This window comes from Puma concolor, chromosome C1 (assembly GCF_028749965.1).
Source record: "Puma concolor isolate L17-30 chromosome C1, mPumCon1.1.hap2, whole genome shotgun sequence".
Classification (NCBI taxonomy): Eukaryota; Metazoa; Chordata; class Mammalia; order Carnivora; family Felidae; genus Puma; species Puma concolor.
The window spans coordinates 37085988-37112508 of NC_141674.1; the positions used below are offsets into that span (position 1 = coordinate 37085988).

Genomic DNA, 26521 nt, shown 5'->3' on the forward strand with positions numbered 1-26521 from the left:
GATGAATGATGGTGAGGGCAAGGGCTCCTCTATCCCCTTCTCTGCGTCAGGAAAGCAACTTCAACAGACATTCCAGTGACTATGTGTGTGGGAGATGGCAGTAGTGGTGATGGTTAAGAGTGGCATCTTTCCATCTGAAGGATCCAGATTCTCAGGCCTCCTCTCTATCCTGGGTCTATGTCCTAAGCCATGGGACCCTCCGTTCCTCTGGTGAGACTTTCTGGCCTTCACAATGTATGCAAGAGCTTCCACCCCACAATTAATTTAAATAGAGAACATGTCAAAACACTGGATTGATAAATTGATAAGTAAATGTATCTATATATGAGTCCTATTATGAGAAGGCATTTTTAGAATGCCCACACAGGTGACATTCTAGGCTCTGCAAAATGCTAATTATCATCCTTCCCTCCGGCCTCCCTTCTCCCAAATCAAGGGCAGTTTTAAGTCCTTCATCCTTTTTATTAGCTTGACTCATTTTAGAAGTCTCTGGGATTCGTGATGGATGATCACCATTCTGGGTCTTAATCAGAAGTCCAAACACATACTCAACAGTAAGTACCTCCTTGCAATTTCTCAAAGACCAAGTAAAACCTTGTGTCATCTTCAAAGAACTCAATCAGCTCCAAAATGTTCCTTAAATAGGAAAACAAAAAAATAGGAGGAAAGGGGGAAAAAAAGGAAAATGGTATTATATATTAAAGCCCGCTTACAAATATACAATGAAAAAAAATTCACAACGCCCTGTAGCAGGGCAGAAATCAGCTTCAAATCAGAATGCTTATTAAAGACCCATGTTTGAGAAGTAGCCAGTGGTGTTAGCAAGACTCAGGTCACCTTATCTTTCCATAATGTTCGGTCTCTGGTGTTTTCACCAAGCCTGTGCTGTCAAACCCCAACCCTAAAACCCACTAGGTAGAGTTATAAAAAAGTCCTGGTCACATTAAACTGAATAAAATCTGCAGCCGACTGGAAGCAATTGCGGCTAATAACACTGAATAGTAGGTGTGTGTCCTGGAGGCAGGCAGCAAATAATTACTTGCCCTCCCTCTTGCCCATAAATCACGGGGCAGTATTTACATTGCCTGGAGAAAATGGAAACATCTGTCAAATAGACTTGGGGCCTAACGTGGGCACCGCTAGACCCTAACTGCTAAGCGCTGCTTAATGAAACGGCCGCGTTCCCGCCACCGCAGCACTTGTGGCCTTCCCCGGTGAGCACTCTCTGTCTGCCTGCGCATTACCGGGCTCTGCCAACAAGGTCGTCTTGTAACTCAGGAGGGAAGCCACCAGCCTGGATATCGGAGGTGTTGGGGGCTTTTTTTCTTTTAAAGAACGAAATAAACCAAGTAGAGTCTCTAATGCTGAACTCAGAAGCTGCAGGGCTGAAAATAAAAATCTGTCCCTCATAAAAAAAATGCTGACCACTTTGGGAGACACCAGGCTTTTACTGGTGTGAAGGCTTCCAAATAAGATGACTGAAATGGCCTGATTTGAAAGAAGATTGTGGAGGTAGCGCCTGGAGTTAAATCAACAGCAGCCCCCCGCCCTCCAAGCTTAATGACAAAGCCATCAATACCTGGCCGCTGGCTCCCCGCTGACCCTGCTGTGCAGGGAGAGAGAGTGGGAAGCAGAGTCTTAGAGGTGACCCTGATTTAAAGCCACCGTGGGACAGCCGCTCATTTGGAGCTGGTGGTGAGCAGGCTGAGGCGGGGCTGGAGACCACCTTGGCCCAGCTGTCCAGCACAGTGCCCGGCAGCTTCTTCTGCCTGAGCAGTGGCCACACAGACACAGGTATGCTAGGAACGGAACACATCCTCACCTAATCATTACAGCTGGGCCCTAAAGTTGCGTGTCGGGGGACAGACACTCCGTCGGCCTGGTTCCCACAGGCACTTGAAAGAAACAGAATCCCAATTTTCTCCCAGCCCCTCACTCAGATTGCTCACTCTTCCAACTTGCCTGTATTGTTATTTATAGTATTGCAGCCTGAACAGAAGCAAAGGCCACTACTGCTTCTGTCCCCACTCTCTCTTTTTAAACACGGAAAGACAGAAGGAATCCTGTGCAGTTGTAGCCAAGGAGTGAGAGCTAAATGCTGGGGTCGGGAGGTGGTGAGAAAGAACTTTTTCTGTGGCTAAGTATCCCCCCAAGAGAAGTAGCAAGTAACCCAAGACTGTACTCACTTGTTTCCTTGACACTGATAGAGCGTCTCCACCTCTCGGAATACCCTACTCCGACTGTGCCCTGCTTGTTTTTCGATGATCTGTGGGAAGAATAAAATCTGTCATACCCACCTGACCTCGAAACACGTCTCAGCAGGATCCCTCTGGGAGACTGCAAGGCCCAATTCAGCCCACAGCCGGTTTCAAGTACAAGCCTGGAGTAGACCCTGGCACTGTGACTCTGCCGGCAACACGACAGACTGGCCTGCCTGAGGGATTTCCAGCCTGGCTGGGCCTGTTTGACTCTGGCCAGGCAAACACGGTGGAAGCCATGGGGTGGTTGCCCCCAGCTGCCCAGGGGAGACTGAACCTGCCGGCAAGAAGATAAAGAGCTACCTCTGCCCAGCTCCTACCCCAAGGGCATCTCTTCCTGCCTTAAGGGTAAGATTTACAACCTCCACTGAAGGACCTCCCAGGGTTGAAGGAACAGCAAGGCGGATGGAGGACACAGTGGAGAGGGACTAAAGCTCCAAGGCCCAGCTCAGACCCCACCTCTGCAGTTCTGCAGAGAGCCTGCCCTTCGGCAGGCGCTGCATTAAGTAATTCAGGTCCATGGTCTCAGTTAACTCTTACAACACAATGCAAAAGACAGGAAGAGGTCAAACATTCTGCCCACAGCTCTGATAAGTGGTGAAAGGGTTGCCATTCCAGTCCAGACCAGAGCTGCCTCCAAAGCCCTTGCTATCCTATCCCTGTCTGTACCCTGTCCAGCTTCTCTCAGGGAGCTGAGGGGCGTTGTCTCTCCCTCCCGTACCTGGGGGTGCCTGGCAAGTACGAACTGAAGGGGTGAGCCAACAGGTGAGCAGGTGGTTTAAGTAGGGAGGGACTGGTTAGCTCCAAACACCTCCATGGACCCCTCCCGAGCCCCAGACCACCGCAAGTCGCACAAGGGGGCAAGTCCTCTGCAGAGACGGCTCTGCTTTACAGTCCCACGTGTGGAGTGGGCACAGCACAGACGACGACATCCTGCTCCTTCATTCCCAGGTTGCTATATTCAAACCACTCCTATATGCTGCAGCACAAACACCCATGTCCAGGTGTAATGTTCTATACAAGCCCACGTCTGTTAGTAAACCACTGCGGGCCCATTTCTAAGCAGTCAGAGAGGTGCAGTGCCGGGGCACGGAAGCCATTCAACTTGTTCACTCACCTATCATTTCGCATCAAAGTCAGGAAGAACCTTGTAGCAGGCAAGTTATTCAGCAATGGCATTATTTTCTCTGCAGAGGTAATGGACCCCTGCTATCAGAGGTGGGGGAGCAGAACACAGGCAACTATTTGAGGAGTTATGGAAGAAATTCAGGACCAGATTATCCTGAAACTCCATTCCAATCCTGAGACTCTAGGATTTGTCAGTTGGATGCCTGTAGGGAAGCCCTAATAAAACTAATGTTGTGGGGCCATGCTGGCAGAAGTAGTACATCTCTAGGGAGCCTCCAAAGGACAGGCGAGATGTGGGCCAAACTGCTCAATCCAAAGAATTACCAAGCTAGGGTCCTGTGTTTGCACCAAAGATGCTGGGGGAGGCACGGAGGGCCAGGTTTTCCTCTTACGATCCAACCCCGAAGAAATAGGTCTGGATGGATGCATTTGAAAATCAATTTGTATTTGTGATTTATTGCCACACTTAAGCATATTTTTAAAAAATTACCTGTAATTTATACTGATGTTTCCAAAAAGGAATTGAGGTAATACTTTCGTTACCATATGAAGCAACACTCCAGCAACAAGGACTATGGCTTAGCAGAAGTTTTGCCTTCATTAATCCACAGCTGGGACTATGGACAATTGGTTAAAAGAAGAAACATTTCTTTCAGAAGCCACTTTGGCTGGGTTTGCCTGTATGAGGCAGCGCTTTGACCTGGGCGTTCAGGTGGATGATGGGAAATACACCTGAATTACCCCCTTGGATTTAATGTGACCTTGTTTCCAGATCAGTGGTTCCCAAACTTTGGTGGGTGTAAGAATCACCTGGGGAACTTGGTAAAACAACAACAACAACAAATAAACAAACAAACAAAAAACCCAAAGACCTAGACCCTATCCTTTATCAAGAAACTGGGTCTCTGTGCTGTTAGCTCTCTAGATGATTCTGATCCACACTAAATGGAAAATGGCCCTAAATAAGGGCTTCCCCAACATCAGCAAGTGTCAGAACCACTTGGAGAGCTGGCTACAATCAAACTGCTGGGTCCACCCCTAGTTTCTGACTTGGTAGGTCTGGGATGGAGCCAGATAATCTATAATTTCTGACAAGTTCCCAGGCAATGCTGACACTGTTGGTGCAGGAACCACACTTTGAGATCCATCCCTTCTTCCACGTGGAGCTGGCAAATGGAGGCACAGAGGGGTAGAGTGAGCCACCCCAAGGTCATGCAGCAAGGAGCCACCTCTCCTGCCCCAAAGCTGAGTGCTCAGTCCTCATTATTATACTATACATCACTTACAGCATTTTATAATTTGTAGGGTCTCTAAATCTACCAGTTCATTTTTATTTTCATCTTCATAACCACTCCATGAGATAGGAAGGGCAGGTATTATTGTGTTCATTTTAGAGATGTGGGAACTGAGGCTTAAGTAGGTTCAGTGACTTGCCCAAAGTCAAGTAGTAGTTTGTTAAAACAGAGATTCATGGGGCGCCTGGGTGGCTCAGTCGGTTGAGCGTCTGACTTCAGCTCAGGTCATGATCTCTCGGTCTGTGGGTTCGAGCTCTGCGTCGGGCTCTGTAATGACAGCTCAGAGCCTGGAGCCTGCTTTGGATTCTGTGTCTCCCTCTCTCTCTCTCTATGCCCCTCCCCTACTCATGCTCTGTCTCTCTCTCTGTCAAAAATAAATCAACATTAAAAAAAAAAATTAAAACAGAGATTCAGGTAGGCCTTCTAATTCCAAATCTGGTTGTCTACTCCCTGAAGCTTACTTTATTTTTCAGAATAATCAAAAGCAGCTTACTACTGGCCAGGCATTGTTCTAAGCACTTTACACACATTTATTCAATCCCTACATCAATACTGTATAGTTTCTATTATTATACCCATTTTACAGATAAGGCAACTGAAGGGCAGGGGTGTTAAGTAACTTGCCCGATGTTACCCAGCAAGTAAGTTGAAAAACCAAGAGCTGAATCCAGTGAATACAACTTTGGAGCCTCCATTTTTATTGAGTTGCCATATGGCAGAATATAAAATTTATTTGGCTTAGGACAAGCGACACCTATTTGCAAAGTAAAGCCTGGCATCCAGATGAGACACTCACTTTGACAGCATACTCGTTGCCATTCTGCAGGCTCACGGCACCTTGGACTTTGGCATAGGCTCCCTCTCCAAGCAATTCAGAGGTCAGCTTGTACATATCTAGAAGTGAAATGGGTGAGAGGAATTACGAGGTGAGTCACGCCTTTTCAAGCCAACATGGAAAGAGGAGCTTCTGCCACTGCCCGTCCCTGTGTGACAGCCTAGGCACACACAATGGCTCCGCAGCACTCAGTGATGAGGAAGATCATTAACTGTCCCAGCCATCTTAGGACTCAGTTTCTCAACAGCCACACCACATCGAAGGCATCCTGTTCCTCATTTTAGAGATGAGGTCAGTGAAAGAGTTTCAATTCTGCCCACACCTCCTGAGCATCCACTATGTGCCGGACAACATATTAAACTCATAATAGCGACAGAGTGAGGAATAAAGTATAGTCCCTGCCCTTTGAGGGTCACAGTCCAGTGGGAAAGACAGTCATATCAACAAATGACTCCAGAATAAACCAGGCAGTGGTAAGTACTATTATAAAGGGACAAGACACAGTGAAAAAGAACAAGGGGAGGGAAAGGTTAAATCTGTTTAGGGAAACTGGGGGATCCTCATAGAAGGAGTGTGATTCAAATGGACATCATTCATTCATTTACTCATTTACTCATTTTTTGAGCACCTGCTCTGTGCCTATGTCTGTGCTAGGCACTGGTGATAAAAGGGAAATAAAGCAGTTTTATTTTACACCACACACAGAAGTCACTGGAGGTTTCGAGAAGTTTCCAGAAGTCACCCACAGGAAACAGGAGACAGAAGTAGGATGCAAACGGATGCCTTGAGGTTTTTAGGGTGCTGAGTCAGGGCAGTTCTAACAGAGGAATAGGCCTGGGTTGAAAGAACATACAGGTAACCTGCCTAAGCTCACAAATAGCACAAATTTTTGAGCCCCTTCCTAAGAAAGCCACAGCTCCATCGTGGCCTTGCCGAGCTGACCTCCTCCTCCCTTGACCTCCATTCTTCAGTTTGTTTCCTCTCAAGGCAGCCTAGCATTTAAACCCACAGAGTGAGCAGAACACTTGCAAACCATGAAATTAGATTTTATCACTTTTAGCATGAGAAGCCTATAATTGCACAAGCCATCCTTGAATAACAGGAAACACTCTCATGTTCACTGAAAGGGCAAGACCTGTTGATTTGGAAACTATTCTAAAAACCTTGAGGCTTTTATCAATCCCCACGACCCTCCTATACACATATGTCTACCGTTTAAGTTAAAGACAAACCCTACACTAAGTACCTTCCTGGGTCCATCACAGTTTGGTCTTGTGACTGTTTATAAGCATGTACACTGTTGTTTGTAAGTATTTTAAATGACATGTTTCTCTCACAATGGATACTTTGGCATTAGCCTTTCATGCATGTCAGGATAGGCTGGTGGTTGGAAGCCCAAATATTCCTGATTCATAAAAGGGCTCGTTATTAGAATCACTGTACAAAACAATCAATTCACTAGTGTATCTGCAACATTGGAAAGAAGGCCCATGAGGGGAAGCTGTTTCAGTTCTCATGATGAAAGAAACACAATAAATGAAGGGGGGAGGTGTCACTCCTGAAGTAGCTACTGATCCATTTGCAAAAGTGTTCAGTGATTCATTTCATCACATGTCCAGCGATAACAGGACCAGCACTGAATCTGTGCCTCACAACCTGAACACGGCATGAACTCTTAAAATGGAGTCAAACTCATACAGCACAAGTAGCTGCAATCTCTAGGAGTCAAATCCTCTGCTTATAGAAGATTTAACTTTCATCTGGAGCTGTGGCCCTAGGTGTTCTCTCTTACCTGGTTGTTCTACATCTCAGCAGCCCCTGCAGGAACAAGCTGGGGGCAAAGATCACATCAGAAAAGGGCTGAAACACACCAAGTGATCTCACTCCATATACAAGTCTGACAAGCTGGTCTTCCTGTTCCCCTGATGAAGTGCTGAAAGCATTCAGAGCACACCATCTGGGAGCTTTGCCATCCCATCTTTCATCCCTATCACACAGATAAGCACGAGGTGGCTCTCAGATGATGCATGCTCTAACCTAGGTCCATGGGCTACCAGAACGCCATATGGTAGAGCCGTAGGCCCAGATCTGAGAAGTCGTGTGACCAACCTTCAAACTTTCCTGGTAAGGAGTCAGTGGCCCGGGCCTTCCGCTTCTTCTTTTTCCTCTTGTCACCTTCTGCAATAGGAAGGGGCTCACTGCTGCCCATCTCTGGGAGAAAAGAGATGTAAGGGAAACATCACTATACTGATCAAGCCATAAGTTCACCCAGAAGGGAAAAAAAAAGTGTGTGTGTGGGGGGGAACCCAGGAGCTTTACACTGATGGTTTTTAAATATCTGTGAGGACCATTGATTTGTTTGACCCAGGAGGCAAAACTAAAGGCAAAGCCATTATAGGAGATCATTAACTGTGGAAAGGAACTCAGACAGACAGGCTAGATTAAAAGAGGATAGCAGAGCTTGCTTTATCCAGGCTCATTAGCACATGGATCTAGATCGCCACCAGTCAAACTATAGTTCCCAACAAAAACAATGAATCCATAAGCAGAGTCCCACCTGTGACGTCCTCCTGCCTCAGCACCAGAAAGGCAGGACCCAGGGAGCTAAGCAAGGGCGTGGGCTTGGGAGGGGTCCATGCAAATGAAATCATATATGCAGTAACATCTGAATGGATGTGCACATAGATTCACAGGCCTTTGGTGGAGCAGCCTCTCGAGGTACAACGGGGCAGGGGATGGGGTTGAGGATGGCCCTAAATTACTTCATGTCTAACAGCAAAGACCTGAGTACCTGTGGAGCCCCGAGCACACTCTCCCCTTCCCCTCAGCTCCTTATTTGAGAGGATACATTTAGGGTCCATTCAGAAGTCTGCAGTTGACAGGTCTACATCAGGCTGCTGGATGAGGTCATTCATTGCAAAAACATTATTATCTCTCATTGACCAGCAGGTTAAAGGGAGGCTCCCCATGTTCAAGGGAGGATTTGTGAGGCAAGCATTTCAACACTGGATACACTGGGCAGGAAAGGGTAGGGACAGAAAGAATAAGCAGGAGGCACGAGGGGAAAGAGAAAGGGGGCACGGGGAACCAGGGCCCAATCACAGCACTGTTTCTAAGACACTCTAGTAAGGGCCTTCCCCTATTAAAGATAAATTACTTATAGAACATGTCATGCCCCTGATGCAGAGTGAAGCCTTAATACTCTTTGCCTGCAGTTAGAAATAATAAGATTTCTCTGAAGTCTCTGGGTCTAAATCCCCACCAGGGTGATTAAACCTTTACATCCTTCTAAAATAGAGGCACTCGGGTACTGGTGGGGCATTCAGTATGACAGACTTTTAGACCAACCTTCAATAAACACAGGCTCTGGCTTGTTGGATTTTTTTTTTTTCCTAAGAGGTTTTGAAATGGAAGCTGGCTCTTTGCCCATTGAGGGGAAGGGCCCACTTTCTTCTTGGAGGACTCCGGCTGAACACGGTCGGAGAAATGGCAACTCGGCTCAGGAAGATTGATTAGAGCCAATGTACATCTATACATTGTTCTCAGAAGCAAGTACACAACAGCCATTAAGAGAAAGCAGAGCGATGGCACTTGTCGACACCACAGCCTGGAAAGCACGGTTAGACAGCTGAGCGTCTGACAGCCCGGTTTGGGCGATTCCTCCTCCATTCTTGGATCTGATGACAGCAGATCTTCAATTATACTTCATTTTTTGAAATATTTTTTAAAGTTTATTTATTTTTGAGAGATAGAGAGCACAAGCAGGGTGGGGCTGAGAGAGGGGGACAGAGGATCCAAAGCAGGCTCCGTGCTGACAGCAGCAAGCCTAATATGGGGCTCGAACTCACGAACTGTGAGATCATGACCTGAGCTGAAGTCAGACGTTCAAATGACTTAGCCACCAGGTGCCCCCAATGATATTTTAGGGAACAGATAAACACATGGATAAAAGGAGTCCACAGGGGATCTCAAAATAGTACTCTGGCTAACAGCTTCAAGCACAAGATAAATCTGGGGACTGTAGCTAGTTATGAATTCAAAGAATCCAACTTGAATCAGCATCCAATACCCACCCCCCCCCCCAAGGTAAATGAAAGGGAAAAAGCTGCCCAACGCAGTGAGAAATTCTACAGAAATGAAACACAGGGGGCTCTTCAGGAGCCCAGGGAGGGGCACTGGCCATGGGGACAGCAGACAGAGGAGGAGGGACCACTGTCCCTCTCACCCTGCCCTTGTGTGCAGTCCTGTGTCAGTCCTTGTCCCCATCTATGTTCTCATCGGTGCTGCGAGGCAAACGCAGAGCGGACTGACTTTGGATTCACTTCTTTCTCCTTCCCCTGCCTGCACTCTGATGGAGGGCCTGAGGACAAGCAAAACAGCCAAAAGGCAGGCAATGCAGAGGAGCAGCAAGAGAGCTGGCAGCATTATAATTCACAGGGGATGCTCAGACATACTTACGACTCTAGCTAGAAAACCCTGTTAGCGGCAATTTATACTTGGTTTTTACCACAGCAGGGCTGAGGGAGCCTCTTGTGGAAGAATCATACCTCTGAGCACCGCCACATACTCAATATTAGATTTTATGGCTTCACACACAAAAAGATAGAGTACCTGGACTATTCTGCATGGATTTCAATGGAAGAGGGTACGCCAGAAGGGACAAATGGTTAACACTTTCCTTGGAAACAGAACTTGTTGAAGGAGAGTTGTTTTTGAAACTAGGAAGAAAAAAAAATGTAGGAAGACAGTGAAGTAAAAAAACAAAACACAACAAAACAAAACATGCTTAACTTCCCTGTTTACACAGGGAGGGGGGAGGTGTCCTAATCTTACCAAGGGGTTGATAGGTCCCCATCTGGAGCCTGTCCATAAACTCTGTTTTATCACGGTCCACTAGCGGGGGCTGTGGGTCCTTAATTTATTAATTGCACAATCATTTGATGAAAGCTTCCTCAAGGTGTAAGGCTCCACAATCACACTGGTCCCTGGCTCACCTCCTTCCCTTGGCCCACGACGTCCTCTCAGCCACCAAAACCCAGCTCAGAAGGCTGTGCCCCTTTGAATGAGTTCAGTTTGTACAAACACTTTGGAAATCAGTTAGGCACCAGGCAAACAGACGGTATTACTGCATAGAAGTAATAGTGCTCCTCCTCTGCTCCCAAACACCCTGCTAGAAGTTCTACTAGAGCGCTGACAGAATTTGGTGCTGAGCACTGACAGCCTTGAGCTCTCCCTAGTGTTCCTACAGGCCAGTACTGTTGCCTGTTCATCTCTGCATCTCCTATAAGCCGCGGCACAGCGTCAGATAACCATGAGGTATCAGAAAATGTGCTCTGAAGTGAAATGATATGAAACAATGCACGCTCTTAATGTCAGGTGCATGCATGTCACCTGTAACAAGGTACAAGTAACAAGGACACACGCTGAAAGAAATGTGAGTACACCTCTCCCTACAGACAATGCAGTGTAAGGCTATTCAGTTCTATGAGTTCTCCGACAAACTCCTTCTAAGAAAAAGCCCCATGACCCAGGAGATCCTAGCCAGAAGTCTAGTGCCTGCTATAGGATTGGGCAATGTGTTATTTTAGAGGAGAAAGTGAGTACTTCCTTTAAGTTTTCAGACAGACCCCAGCTGGTGTGTAGGTTCCCAGTACTTCCACTGCCTCCAGCCCTTACCTTCCTCTTGGTCAGAGCTTGGTGGTCTACCATTTGTGTACTGGTGGAGCTGGAGCTGGAGGGGAAGCACACTGTTGACAGGGAAGGACGTGAGCTTGGTATCAGGAGACCAAGGTGAGAGCCCTGACTCAGAGATTACCAGACACACCACCAAGGTTATGCCAAGCTACTCTGCCTCTTAGAGCCCCAGTTTCCTCATCAGTGGGGTAGGTTTTAAAATAACACCTGCCCTTTCCAGCAACCCTGTGATGACCCAATGACACACTTGGTAAATCTGTGTGTGCACACGTGTATGGAAATACCAGACAGAAATACATAAAAATGTTAACACTACTAAAATTTGAAAAGGTGCTTAGTATGTGCCAGGCACCATGCTAGGTATTTTACATACATTACAGTAATTCTAATTCTTATAATAATCCCACGAGGTAAATATTTTGCCATATTTTAGGTGAGGAAAACTGAGGCTCAGAGGTTAAACAATCTACCAAACATCAAACATCTAGTTAGCGGTTTAGCGGGTTCAAACTCAGTGCTACCTTTCGAGTCCAGGATGTTTCTAATCTATATAGTAGTTTTCTCTGTGTGATAGGGTGATTTTTATTTTCTGCTTTATATTTTTCAGCATTCTCCAAATTGTATATAATGAAACGTGTAACTTTTTAATGCTCTTATTGTTTTAGCCAAGTTTTATTTTCAATAAAATACACAATAAATTTTCTCCGACACAAATTGCAATTTAGAATCTGATCATACAATATTTAAAACTGTATGTAGATTTCTCTGTATTGAAATTCAACATTCAGCGAGGAAAAAACATTTCAGGAATATCGGTGCCCTGAAGATGTTATTTTTATAATACTGGAAAACAACATAGAATACTATTTTAATTTTTATCTTTTTTAAATGCTAATTTTTTTAAAAGGAAAAATTCTGTAAAAACCAATATGACAATATGATGCAATGAGCATTTGAGCCTGAGAGATACCAGTCTCAATCCTGGCTCTCCAGCACTGTGTGCACTCTGGTAGCTTGCTTGGCTTCCCTAAGTATCCGTTTCTTCATGTAACAAAAAAGGTCAGAGTAAGGCCCGGGCTGCCTGCACCACCAGGCTGTGTGAGGGTCAAAGAAGACACAACATAAGAGCACTACTGACTTACTCATTCGGCAACTACCATATTTACTGGGTACCTACAGATTGTCCAGTGCTAGGCAGTGAGAATACAAGAGAAGACATGGTCTCTGCCCTTAGGAATTTAAATCCACTGGTGTATAAAACAATTTCAATAGAGGGGGACAGGTGCTGTGTGACAGCAAGTAGCAGGTGCTGTGGAGCAGAAGACAGTCATCAAACTCAGCTTGGTAACTAGAGGAAGGAACAGCTAAGCTGACATCTGGGGGATAAATGGGAACTGGCCAGGGTGGGCTTGGGGAGAGAGACAGACAAAGAACATGTGCTAAGCCTGAAGAGAAGCATTATGGCTGGTCAGCGCAAATCAGAACTCCCGGAGCAGCTGAGGAGGCACTGAGGAGATTCACCTGGGTGGGACTGCAACAGCAACAGATGTTCCTGACAGGCAAGTACCCATCATCCACAGTTCTCCCCACAGGTGACCCCAAGGCCTGCCTCTGAAAGAACTGTCATTTCTCCAAACTGTCCCCCAAATCACCATATCTGTTCTCCATGTTTTGACAGAAACTTCAGAGAACCGACCAGCTCCTGCATCTGCTATGTGATACCAAAGGAGATCATTTCCCCGCTAAGGACACGACTTTGCTGGCTAACTCAGCTCGGCAAATTTAGCTCACACTTCTCTCCCAAGTACTTGAGAGTTCTCTTCAAAGACTATGGTTCGCTCCTCTTCCCACCCTGTAAGAGTTATTTGCACCAGTCACAAGGGCTTTCCAGAGAAGGAACAGTGGTGAGAACAAGGTGATGAGTACAATTATTTGTAGTGATGCCTTCTCAGTCACCAGCTGGTGGAGGTCCCCAAACAATGGAGACCGGAGGAGATGAAAGGAAGGGGGTGGGCACTCTGAAGGAAGAGCTGAGACTGACACATGTGTGGCCGAGGGGCAGGCACCGAGGATGGGTCTGGGGAGCTGGAGCCCAGGACGCTGATGTCCCTGAAGGAGTAGTACTTGCAGCCATGGTGCACACAATGACTAGTGACAGCAGGCACACTTACGTGGTGCTCTTCATATGTCAGGCAACGTCCCAAGTATTTTACAAACACCACATTTTACATATCCTAACTTATTTCATCTTCACAACTGGAGGAGATAAGTATAATTATTATCTACATTTTACAGATGAAGAAATTGAGCTACGAAGAGATTAAGTAATTAATTTGCCCATCGTCACGTAGCTAAATAAGTGGCAGAGCTAGGATTTAAATCTAGATAGACTGGCTTAAAAGTCAAGCTTTTAACTATTACATTATTATAAGCATATTTAATATTACCTCATATATTAAATATGTTTAATATCATATTTAAACATTAATGCTGAAAGGCAGGAGGGTAAAGTTAGCCAGGCATCAATAAGAATGCTTTTATTTAGAAACCTTAAAAAAAAAAAAAAAAAAAAAAGAAACCTTAGCACAGAGCTTCCCTACTGATGTGCTGTGAATGAGGTATTGATCCCCTCACCGGGCTGAACAATATCATTTTCTGTGTGTGCTATGATGTCAAAAAGGCTGGGCAGCCCTGCACTAGCTTACATAAATACAAAAGCATTACTGCCACATTATTATATTAATCAGAAATCTGATTAATCATAAGTTTCTCTGTCTTACTTGGAGATAACTTTGCATTTTATGCTTCGGCATATTATGGAGGATGAGCTACAAACCAGTCCAACCACGTTATTTCATGGCAGTTCGGGTATCAGGTACACAGCTACGTTCTTCTTCCACCTGACCTATTAGTTGGTTTTGTTTCTGATGGATCATTACTGTGTAGGGGACAAGGTCAAGGAAAAGTACACTCCAACAGAAGCTAGTCAAATTTAACGCATGACAGATGAAAGGAGCCACCTGTGAAATCATCTCACTCAGATGACAGTCTGGGAGTGTGATTCCAAGGGGCTAGGGTAGTTCATAGGTTTTTCCCAAGAGTGCTGTGTGCTGCAAGGCTGGCCAGCATTAGGCAGACTGCAGATTCTCATTCAACTGCTGTGGAAGTGGGCAGTGTGAGCCCCCCCCCGCCCCGCCCAGGGTGCCAGCAGGGTGGTCATTCACAACAGGCCCCCAACAGGGCTGTGACAGCAAGATTTCCAGAGGCAAAGGGTCTGGAGTCAGGCCCATCTTCTTCCTCTGTTCTGACTCTGGGATCACAAGCACTCTTCAGAGCTGTCACTGCATCTCCTGGTGGAAGGAATGACCAGAGGAAGGGTAGAGCGGGTAAAGGGAGTGTGTGCTTTAGAAAGAGAAAGCAGGAGTGAAGGACTGGATTTGGGTGAGCAGGGTAGTATAAAAAGCTGAAAAGGGCAGGGTGAAGTCAGATCACGCGGGCTTATTAACGTGGCCAGCGAGGCCCTCCAAGGTCCCTATCTACTTTGCAGCCTCCTCAAGCCTCAGTCCTTCTTTCAAGTAAAAATGAAGAGTTCAGCTTGTGATGCAAACAATCCCACAGGCGCTTTGCCTTGAGACAACCCGGGTACGTCAGCATGTACAGAAGTGCTTTGTGAGCGTTTCCATTCTGTCACCCAGAATAAAAAAAGATGTGTACTCCAGGGCTGAGATTCACTAAAATTAATACTTTTTCTTGCTTCATCAGGACATTCTTAAGTGAAAATGGCATTTTGTAAGAAGCTGGGAGTGTAGCAGTGAGGAATAGAGAGGCTGCTAGCACATCTTTGTGCCGCTGCCTGGACTCATGCTCACGCACTAGCAGTTCTACACACTGTTGCTTTGCAACAACAAATAACATCTTAGTGCTATTCTGAAAACAGTTTTGACCTTGTAGATACCCTGAAAAGGTTTCAAAGACCCCCAAGGTCAGCGGAGCACACTTGTGAACCACCATTCTAGGCAGTGGGGAGGGACTGGGCTATGAAACTGGCTGTGATATGCAGAATAGACTGGAGGCTAGACTGAGTCTGGGAGAGTAGAGAGAGGCCGCTGCAATAGGCAGGAGGGCAAGGAAAGCCTGTGACCGAGGCAGGGACAGAATGGGAGAAAGAGGCGAGGGGATGAAGCCACACAGGCAGAACTGGTCCTAGTCCTGCCAAGCGACTGGAGATGGTGGAGGAGTCCAAGATGACTACCCTTTGAAGGATGGGATGGGGCCTATTTTCTCTCTGTCTCCACTGCCCAGCAGGCATCCAGCACAGAGGAGGACCTCAGAATATGTTTATGAAGCTATGTTTATTAACTAAAGTCAGGTAACCCTAAGAGCAGTGGTACCACCAAAGAAGGGGAGAATTCAGGAAGGGGAGCTGGTTGGGAATGGGGGAAGGCCACTGGGAAGCTTCAGATAAAGAAGGGTGACACATAGCAGCAAAGGAGTAAAAAGCTCACAGATCAGACTAAAATTATTCTCAGCCAAGCCTCATCTGACCCAATCTACAACACAGGCATTATTTATAATCTGCCAGGCATGATGAAGCCACAGGTATTCAAGAACACTTCAGGGGCATGTGGGTGGCTCAGGTGGTTGAGCATCTGATTTTGGCTCAGGTCATGATCTCAGTTTGTGAGTTCGAGGCCCGCATCAGGCTCACTGCTCTCAGTGCAGAGCCTGCTTCGGATCCTCTGTCTCCCTCTCTCTCTGCTCCTCTCCTGCTCGAGTTCTTGCTCTCAAAAATAAATAAAAAATTAAAAAAAAAAAAAAAGAACACTTCAGAGTAGCATCATATGTCACAAATATTATGCAGTAAAAAAATAAAAATAAAAATAAATAACCCCAAAAGATATATCTCAAGCCATTATTAACAACGGTTACTTTAAGAGAATGAAATTGGGTGGGTACAGAACTTTACTTTTCATACCTCTGTTATATTGAATTTTGTTATTTATGGTACAGTTGTTTTACTTTTATAAGTAAATAAATATGTTTTACTTACTGTGTGGTTTTCCTTGTGACCTTCTCGGCCATTGTATTCTGGTAGAAATGTGCTTGTCCCTACTAAGTAACTGTTTTAGGCATGCCAGGCAACCCAGTTAATCCTCGCTGCCCCCTGAATACTGAAATCTCTGACCCACCCTTCCCTCTGGAAGTATCAGGTAATTTCCGCCCGAAGCAATCTAAAAGGTTAAGTGAAATGTGCATCCGTCTTACCTTGCCCAACTTCTGAGAAGTAAATCCTCTGTAAACTGAGATGAAATAATGAAATAATGCTCCTGACAGAGGGCCGCTGTCTACCAGCTACTGCAGCATTTCAATGGCCTCTGGAGGGTAGCATTCTTCAGTTCTACACTGGCTTTTGCTTCACCTGGCATGAAAATCTTTAAAAAAGCAGAAATAGAAAAGATATAAAAGTCTGACTTCTTTAAAACGACTAAAGAAGATAAAGCTCACTCTACATGTTCCCCCAAACCTATGTGTCATACTAGTAAGTAGATATACACAAGGCCATCACAGATTTCCCATCTGTGGGAAAATTAGACATTTGAGTGTTTGAAAATGTTGACACCAAGCATTTGGAGATTTAACAAGGGTCTGAGTAAGAGTTTTCAGATTCTGTTTCCACTGTGGGAGTCCAGACCTAGGCCTGGATGACGGTTCTGGACAGCTCTGGTCGCCGAAGAGCATCTCGCAGAAGGTAAAAGCTGACACTTCTCTGTTGTCCATGTTTTTAGGGATGAATGAGTTCTGGCTCTATCTCTTAGTGGCCAGGTCGAGGTCTCACAGGCAGCAGGCAGTGGAGCCAGAAAAGGTAAGAGTAGATGCCGAGAGCAGCAGGTGGTATAAACACGAGCAAGGTTTTATGCCCAATGCATAATTATTGCTAGTTTTCCATCTGATGTCATTTTCTACATGTCCACTGCTATTTTCAAACTCGCGGCTCTAGTTATCCTGTATCAAAGCTGATTTGTCAATTTCTCTACAAAATGAGTCTCTACTTCCCTTTTTTCCCAGTGGAAAAGCTCTGACCATGCAGTTTAAATCTGAATTCTGGGCCTCTGTACTAACATTTCTAAAATGATTTTTAAACTGGAAGCCGGATATGTTTCACCATTACCTCAAATCACGTGTCCCGAACTGGACTTGTCCCAACCCCCATCCTTCCTCCTTTCCCTTCTTCTCTATCAGATTATCTCACCCTGCCAGCTGCCCACCCACAGAATGTTTCTAAATCATTTCTTTTTTTTTTTTTTAACGTTTATTTATTTTTGAGACAGAGAGAGACAGAGCATGAATGGGGGAGGGTCAGAGAGAGAGGGAGACACAGAATCCGAAGCAGGCTCCAGGCTCTGAGCCATCAGCCCAGAGCCCGATGCGGGGCTCGAAATCACAGACTGCGAGATCGTGACCTGAGATGAAGTCGGACGCTTAACCGACTGAGCCACCCAGGCGCCCCTAAATCATTTCTAATGTCTCTTTCTCCTCTAACCTCCTTGCTCCAAATACTCACATGGTCAGGCTTTCTCTCAGCCTGGTACGTTGCTTCTTGAAAAGAACATCTATTCATCCTTCAGGACCTCTCATGAATTACTGAAAGTGGTTCCACAAAGAACAGCAGTCCCTGGCTCTTTTTTACTTCATCCAGCATTTCATCAAATCCATGGCATGCTATGATAATACACAGAGCTGCTATTCACATGCATGTGTGGCTTGCCCACTAGGCCATAAGCTCCTCAAAGGCAGTGACACCCCTTTTTCATCTTTGTATTTCTAGTATCTAACAGAGTATCTGGCACAAAAAAGGGCTCTAGTAAATATCCAAGTTACTTCATCCATAAAATATTTCTTTATTGTCCAATAGAGAATGTTGGCACATACAATTATCCTTCCTACTGTACTTTTTATTCCCCAACAAATCTCTTTGGCCCAATAAAACTATTTCCAGGGCCCGAAGAAGCTCAGGTTACACTCCCTCTCCTTACAGCCACACCTCCAGGGACAACCTTGACCATCTTTGTACTTCAACTCTTTGTCATTAGTCTTGCCATTGGTTGCTTCTTGTTGCCTATAGGACTTGGCCAATTTTTAAAAAATGTTTATTTTTTATTTTTGAGAGAGAGAGAGAGAGCATGCACAGGTGGAGGAGGGGCAGAGAGACAGAGAGGAAGACACAGAATCTGAAGCAGACTCCAAGCCCTGAGCTGTCAGCATAGAGCCCAATGCAGGGCTTGAACTCATGAACTGTGAGATCATGACCTGAGCCTAAATCGGATGGTTAACTGACTGAGCCATCCAGGAGCCCCGCCATTTTTTTCCACAAAGAACCAGATAGTGAATATTTTAGGCTTTCTGTGTTACATGGTCTTTGTTGTGACTACTTAATTTTGCCTTTGTAGAGTGAAAGCAGCCATAGACAATATGTAAATAAACAACTGTGGCTCTACTTTTGCGAAGCCTTACTTATGGATGCTGAAATTTGGATTTTATATAATTTTCCCATCACAAATATTAATCTTCTCTTGAATTTTTTTCCCCAACCATTTAAAAATGTAAGAAGTATTCTTTAGTCCACACAAAAGAGGTGGTGAGCCAGATATGACCTGTAGGCCAGAGTTTGCCAACCCAGTTTACTTTCCCCTCCCCTCAATACACACACACACACACACACACACATACACACACCTCTGTTCATTTCTACCTCTAGTAGGTTTATAGTAAAAACAATCTTCAGAATTCATTTATGGATTTTGTGTTATTCTGCTGTCTGGAACTACTCAAGGGCTGGGGAGGTAGGAAGTACATGGGCTTTCGAGCCATTAGGGCCTAGATTGAGATTCTGGCTTTCGCATTGACTAATGAGGTTGTCTTGGAAATAATACTTAACCGTTCTGCTTCACTGTCATCATCTATAAAGTGGGGGCAAGAATACTTACGCCGCAGGCTTGTTGTGAGAATTCAATGAGTTAATGTATTTCAAGTTCATGGCACAATGGCTGGCACAAAGTAGGCACTCCATAAATAGCAGATATGACTCTAGCTTGAGATAAGGCTTCCCCAGATTAGCTGTGGCCCTGGACAGCACTCTGTAAACCACAACTGGGCAGCCAGAAGGAATAAACTGATAGCAAAGTACAAAGGCAGAGAGATAGAATTTGGAGGTTTTCAGATTCATGACCCAGGATTCTAAGTGCCTGGTTGGCCCTGATTCCTTCTGGCACCATTTCAAATTCCTCTGGGCCTCTTTTCCTCCTCAGAAAGAACTTCTGTCTCTCACACTGCCTGACTCTTCTCAGCATGGCTTACCAAATACCCTGATGAGCTCTGGAGCCCTCTCCTCCTTCCTGGACCTCTGCCTGGGATAGGGCTGGGAAAGGGTGAATGTGGTCAGACCATACCTACACACATCAGCTTGCCACTGAGTCTTATATAGGCTGGTCACCCAATTCTCTCTCAATTCCTCACAAACTTCCTGCCTGTATAAGGAATGAAATTTTTCCAGAGTTAAGAACTAATTTTTCTAAAGAAGTTTTAGAGCAAAAAAGCCAGTCTACAAACAAGGGATCCATCATATTACTTTCAAGTAATATGAAAACATCCATGGAGGACCAATAAGACTAAAGCTTGTGGTATCTCTGTGCTTGGTCCAAAACCCCAAATATGAGCCTGTTACTTCCTTGCTCCAACACATCTAATGGGTATCCACCATCGCTGCAATAACCAAGCTCCTGTGCTGTCACTCAGGGCCTCCACAACCTTGCTTCAGACTACCACTCCTGCATTGTGTCCTACCACTCCTCTACAGAAATTTTGACCTACAGTCCAGGCAAAATGGATGATCTGTTTCTACCTAATGGCCCTCAACAATTTCCAGCTCTCCACACTTGTGCATAATCTAATCACGGCATCTGTAACATTTAATTGTACACCTCCCCTTAGACTGTGAGCTAGGGACAGGGTGAAGACTATGTCTAATTCCTCTCTGGGTACCCTACACCTAGCACAGGGCCTGGCACGGGGCAAACACTCCATAAATGTTCATGACTGAATGAAAACACCTGAAGTTATTCTTCCTTTAAACTGTTTTAGTTGGACTCTTATTAGCAGACTAAGCAGTCTGGGTCACTGCCAAGAAATAGAAAAACCAAAAAGAAGGAAAAGAAGCATGACCAATGTGATCCAAGCAACGGAAAATAGGTTTTAAGACTGAGGTAAAAGAAACCAAGGCTGCTTAACCTAGAGAAGAGAAGAGGAGGCCTAACTCGATTCTGGCTTTAAGTACACAAAAGGTTCTCATGAGAAAATCTTGATCTCATCCTGCCTTTAAAATCAGAAGGAAATTCTCCATATTTATGGACAATGGAACAAGATGAAGTGGCTTAAGTTAAGGTCTAAGGGGTTTAAACTGGAGAGAAAGAAGAACCAAATTATGTACTACTTTTCCAGAGATACTGTTATTGTACTTTTTGGTAAGTGAATTGGAGGGGTCTTACTTGGCACTTTTGTTGAAGGCTGTGCAAAAGGGAATAAGTATGCTGCTCTTTTCCTGTTTATCGTGACAGAGGTGGTGAAACCACAAGTCAGGTGAGATTTTCTAATGAGCCACTGACTTTTACCTGACCCTCTTCCTATGGGCATTTTCTGTCATGTTACACTTTGCAGCTCTGTGATAGAACTATCTATTATTTCAAAGTTTCCTGATGAGGCAATGGAAAGAAAGAGAAGGCAATAATGTCAAAGTAAGACCGTAGGAAAAATGGCCCTAATAAATATACTTTCTATAAAAAGAATAGCTAACTAGACATTGATAGTAATTGTTAATATGATTAGTATTAAAGCTGACATTCATTGAGCACCTACTATATGCTGGGCACTGTGCGAAGTGTTTGAGATGAGTTATCTCAATCCTCATAAAACCCTATGAGGTGGATAATACTTGTATCCCCAATTTACAGATGAAGACACTGAGACCCGGGAAGGTTAAATAACTTGCCCCAGTCACACAGCTAGCAAGTGATAGAGCCAGGACTCAAACCTAGTCAGTCCAACTCTGGAGTCTATACACCTAGCTACTGGCAACCACAAGAAGCATGAGAGGCTGGAATTTAAAGCCTAATCTCTTGGAATCCAGGTGCATATTCTCAGCCACTTCTTTTAACGTTTATTTATTTATTTTGAGATAGGGGGAAGGCAGGTGCAAAGAGAGAGAGAGAGAGAGAGAGAGAGAGAGAGAGAGAGGGAGGGAGGGAGAGGGAGAATCCTAAGCAGGCTCCCTGCTGTCAGCACAGAGCCCGATGTGGCGTTCAATCCCACAAACTGTGAGATCATGACCTGAGCCGAAATCAAGAGTCTGACGCTTAACCGATTGAGCCACCCAGGTGCCCCAACTCGGCCACTTCTTTATACTACCCCAACCCAGGAAGAGCAAAGCAACACATGACATTAGCAAGAGAAGAGATCTCAAAAGTGAACCCAAACAGATCCAATATTACAGAGGAAGAAGCTGAGATCAAGGCCTCACAGATGATAATGAGCAAAACTAAGACCAGCCTAGTGACTCTGAGCTAGTCCTATTTCCTCCACTACAGATTCTTGTTCAATGTAAGGGTGAGAAAATGAAGGAACAGTATCTGCCAAATGGGTTCCTTCCCCAGACACTTCTGTACTAACCTGCGAATCTCACATTAGAACTTAGGCCTGAAATGTAAGGGTGCCAGCAGCCTCTCTAAACTGATTCTGAGATTCTACTAGCAAAGGATGGCAACATGCTTGGTTTAGGGTGCTACAGCAGCAGACCTGGACCAGACAGCTTCCATATTAGGCTGGTGATTCACAGTTTAAGCCTAAACTAGACTATTCCAACAGACTCCTCATTGATGTCCTCCTTCTGGGACATTCTTTGCTCCAGACTAGCCTCCATTATGCAACCAGAGGAAACAGAACCCTAGTCATGGCATTAGGAGCCTTGCAGCATACTGGAAAGAACATAGGTGTTTGAAATCCAACACTCATCAGTTTGGACCAAGCTCTGACACTTACTAGCTACCTGACCTTGGGCAAGTCACTTTAATCATTCTGAGGTCTGGCTTCTTCATCTTTAAATTGGGGATAAATATCCCCACATTATAGGATTGTGAGGGTTAAATAAATTACAGTGTGTAAAGCACCTAACATATTGCAAGCCATAATGCAGAGCAGACCTTCAATAAATGTTAATGTTCTTCTCCCAACTTCCCTCTACGTTTTGGCCACAATCCATCATTTCAGCTTATTTCCTCTCCTTACCCATTCCACTCCTCTCCTCCAACACACACACACACACACACACACACACACACACACACACACACACACACACCTCTGTTCATTTCCATCTCTAGACCAGTGCTCAAACTGAAGCTTCTCATAGGAATGAACTTCCTCCAAAGCCCAGCATAAATTTCCACCTTCAAGAATCCTTCTCTAGACCCCCTTTGGTCATGTTGGGATTGATTTCTCCTTTTCCCAAACTCCCACTTTGTTTACATTCCTTACTATATTTACCACAGTCAGTCTGATCTCAGTTATTTATGTACTTATCTATCTTCCCAACTACACTGGAGGGAGAAGGCTCTGAGAAGACAATTACTTACAGAAGGGCAGGAAATGTGTTGTTTTCCTCTGTGTATATTTCTCAATACCAGGGTTTTGTACATAGCAAGAGCTCAATATGTGTTCATTGAATTGAATCTTGCCATCCTTGACTGGGAATCTTTACAGAAAGATCCTGGACTGAGTTTATTCTAAAACTTTGCATTTACTACCTGACTTGATAAACATGATAAACTAATACTCATTGGCTTGCTTCACTTTTTTTCATCCATTCTTTCAATACACTCTGGATTCCTCTCAAGACATCTCCCCAGGTTATAGGGATACATTGTTGGGAGGACATCTCTTACTCACAGAGGTAGGGGGATCTGCGAGCAAACTCTTTGGAGAACCATTCTATCTCATTGGTTAGGAGAGGACTGCCATTTCCACCATATTAAAAACCAGAGTTGTGGAATCAGAAAGTAGATCTGAATGATTTCCATCTGCCTCAGTTTCCAAGTCTATAAATGGAGTTTTAAGGTGTTACATATAAAGCATTAAAATAGTATCCACCCCATAGTAAGTGCTCAATAAATGTTAGATATTATATTAACAAGGTCGGTGGACTGAAAAAAAGAGTCAGTACTTTCACTTTTAGTACTATCTCTGCCACTGACTGATTGCTTGTGCAGTCTTGATCAAGTCCTTCCCCTCTCGGGGCCTCTCCTCATCTGTAAAATCAGAGGTAGAACCAGATGGTTCCCAAACTCCTCTATCTTCAGTGATGTGTATTTTTCTATGATCATCAAGGAGTCTTCTGTTCCACGTGCTCAAGCTGTTGGCAAGGAAAAATGTGGATTTGTAGCAGCTCGTTCCCAGATGGAAAGGGCCAGGGACAATGCCAAGGCCAAAGGCAGGACAACAGATTAATAAACCACCTGTGAGCCTTCCCCTGCATGATCTATATCATACTCATTTCAGGTCCTTGAACAAAGCACCACCTCCCTTCCAACAAAATTCACACCAAAGGCAAGAGAATAATAATATCAATGAAGAATCCTGCCTTGTACAGAATTCCTGCACTTTCTTCCCTTTGATGCCTGTAAATTAGGGCATCATCAATCTAAACAAGGGCTCTCCTTAGCACAAAGAGAAGGAAAAACACAAAGGCCCACTCTGAACCTGAAAGCTCATAAAACAAAGACCAAAGCGAGTACATAAAAAATGTCAATGACTCACTCAACCACAAACACTGCAAAGGCCTACTATGTGTCAGGAAGAGGAGGGATGAAACAGACATGGTCCCTTACTACCAGTGTACTCAGAGTACACATGAGGTGATATACCCCAAGGTAGACAGTAATCAGAGCTATATTCGAGGTTCAGCCCCTGCTATAGAAGATGGGAAGGGGGGCAACTAATCCAGCAAGGAGAAGTTGCTGAGAAGGTCATATGAGACAAGCGTTGAAAGACAAGAAAGGAGGAGGGAATGCCAGGAAGAGAGTGCAAGCAAAGAAACATGCAGGGAGTATTTAAGCAACAAAAACTAGTTTATTTTGGGGCGCCTGGGTGGCTCGGTCGGTTAAGCGTCCGACTTTGGCTCAGGTCATGATCTCACGACCCGTGAGTTCGAGCCCCGTGTCGGGCTCTGTGCTGACAGCTCGGAGCCTGGAGCCTGTTTCGGATTCTGTGTCTCCCTCTCTCTGCCCCTCCCCTGTTCATGCTCTGCCTCTCTCTGTCTCAAAAATAAATAAATGTTAAAAAAAAAAATAAAAAAAAAACTAGTTTATTTTGACTGAGGCATGGGTGCAGTTTTGGGAGAACATAGGGAAACAGGGCAGGAGATACGTTTGGGAACAGATTATAGAGCGGGGAGGGGGGAATTGTCTATGCAGCTGAAGAGTCCAGACTTTATATAGTAAGCAATGAAGCCAGCCAAGGTTTCTGAGCAGAGACATAACATGATGAGAACATTGTCTTAGAAAGATCACACGGGCACCCATGAAGGGGATGCAAAAAGAACCACATTACTAGATTACTATGGGACCCCATAACAGGAGGCCATATACACTTCCTAAGCATGTGTTGGAATCCAACAGGTCCTGTTCACAGAACTTCTCTCTGCCATGATTCAGCTTCATGCAATCTAAGTTTAAGAGGTGCTCTCTTGCCAGGCCTTCTAACCATCAAAATCTGCTACAGCACTAGAGTAAAGGCTCCCCGAAGTCAAGAATACAATTAACTCTGGGATCACACAAAGGGAAGAGCTGAGGTGGGAGAAATTGGGGAAGGGGACAAAGTCTTGAACTGGTCTGGCTCCATATGAACATCCAACCCCGAGTCTCCTCTTTACATCACTTCCAGCCTGGCCCTTTTTAGAGGGGCTGAAGCAAAGGATAGTAGGGCTGAAAGCTGCAGGCGGATGGCTGAGGATCTAGAGCGACAATATACATCAACTGCCCAGGGCGCTGCTTGGCACGTAAGCCACGGTCAATAAGCATCAGTTCCCTTCTCATCCTACAAGTCAGTTCCATCTACAAAGTCCAGTGAGGGTTCAAGACCTAGGTGACCTCAACTCTTCCCCTGGGGCCTCTCTAAAGTTCTCTCCTCCAAAATGACCTAGTTCCTAGAAATCACAGCTACCATGTATTCAGCACCCATTCTGTGATAGGTGCCATCCTGAGTGACACATGTAATCCTAGTCAACCTTCACAATGACCATATGTATTATGCCCTTTTTATACCAGAGGAACCACAGCTCTGAGAGGGGAAATGACCCAAGAACACACAGCTAGGAAGTGGCAGGTGTGAAATGTGAACCCAGGACTACCTAACCCAAAATCAAGCACTTCCAACATTTTATTCGTGTCACCTGCGCTGGGCTCTGATCTGCTACTGACCACCTGACGGTAGCCTGGAAATCCCGAAGAACAGATTACTTCTGACATCATCTCTCCTCACTGTACAGCGACCCACACATGTCAAGAGCTTTTAGATGAAAACAGTTAACTTTAAAATAAGGTAGGACACATACAGAATAAACTCCTCACGTGAAAATCTATTCGTGATGTTGGACTGCCTGCGCCTTGAGCCCAGCCATACAGCAGGGTACGGGCTGAGTTTCAAACTGGCCACTGACTGAGCTCCGACCTCGGACACCTGTCAATCTAATCTTGACCCCAGGCACCGGCGGAGCCCCGACCGGGGACACACGCTGGGTCCTGGGCTCGCCACAGACGGTACCCCGCCAGGTCACAGACGCGGTCCCTGAAGAGAGCCCTAAACAAGCGTCCCCTCAACATCCCCTTCACAGCACGATCGGATCGTGACCTCGGGCCGCTCTGAAGGCCCCGTCTGCCCTGTCCCGGGCACACCGACTCCTTCACAGACCCCCGTCCCATTTTGCTCGGAGGGATACCTCGCTGGGGCGGCTTTACCTCAGCTGACTCTCTGCGGGACCGGTCGCGCGCACCCACCTGCAGGTCGCTCCGAGAACGCGGAAGAGGCGGTGTTAGAGCCGAGGGGCGGGCCCGACCAGAGACGGGCGGGGCTGCGCGTGCGCCCTGATGGCTACTCCCCGGGAAAGGGTGGGAGCGAGCTAAGTAAACTGAGACCAAGTGAGGGAGAGGGGTGTAGAGATTGCCGGGGCAGGGGGTGGGGCTTAGCTCCTTTGACAAATATTTTTCGGA

The 26521-nt window shown here is 45.5% G+C and overlaps 1 protein-coding gene across 8 annotated transcripts in view; it reads right to left on the reverse strand.

Moving 5' to 3' along the window:
- Nucleotides 1-26363, reverse strand: part of MKNK1 (MAPK interacting serine/threonine kinase 1) — a 41126-nt gene extending 14763 nt beyond the window's left edge. For 2 of the 8 annotated variants that reach the window (XM_086716861.1, XM_086716856.1), the window contains exons 1-8: nt 26270-26332; nt 16476-16642; nt 11193-11263; nt 10128-10234; nt 7626-7727; nt 5478-5575; nt 2187-2266; nt 563-636 (exon numbers count right to left, since the gene is read on the reverse strand). In XM_086716861.1, the coding sequence (XP_086572987.1) occupies nt 563-636; nt 2187-2266; nt 5478-5575; nt 7626-7727; nt 10128-10143 (370 nt within the window). In that variant the 5' untranslated portion in view covers nt 10144-10234; nt 11193-11263; nt 16476-16642; nt 26270-26332. Of the gene's footprint in view, nt 1-562; nt 637-2186; nt 2267-5477; nt 5576-7625; nt 7728-10127; nt 10235-11192; nt 11264-16475; nt 16643-26269 lie in introns of those variants that run through there. The other 6 variants (XM_086716857.1, XM_086716858.1, XM_086716859.1 and 3 more) reach the window with 6 other exon arrangements.
- Nucleotides 26364-26521: the final 158 nt, after the last annotated feature.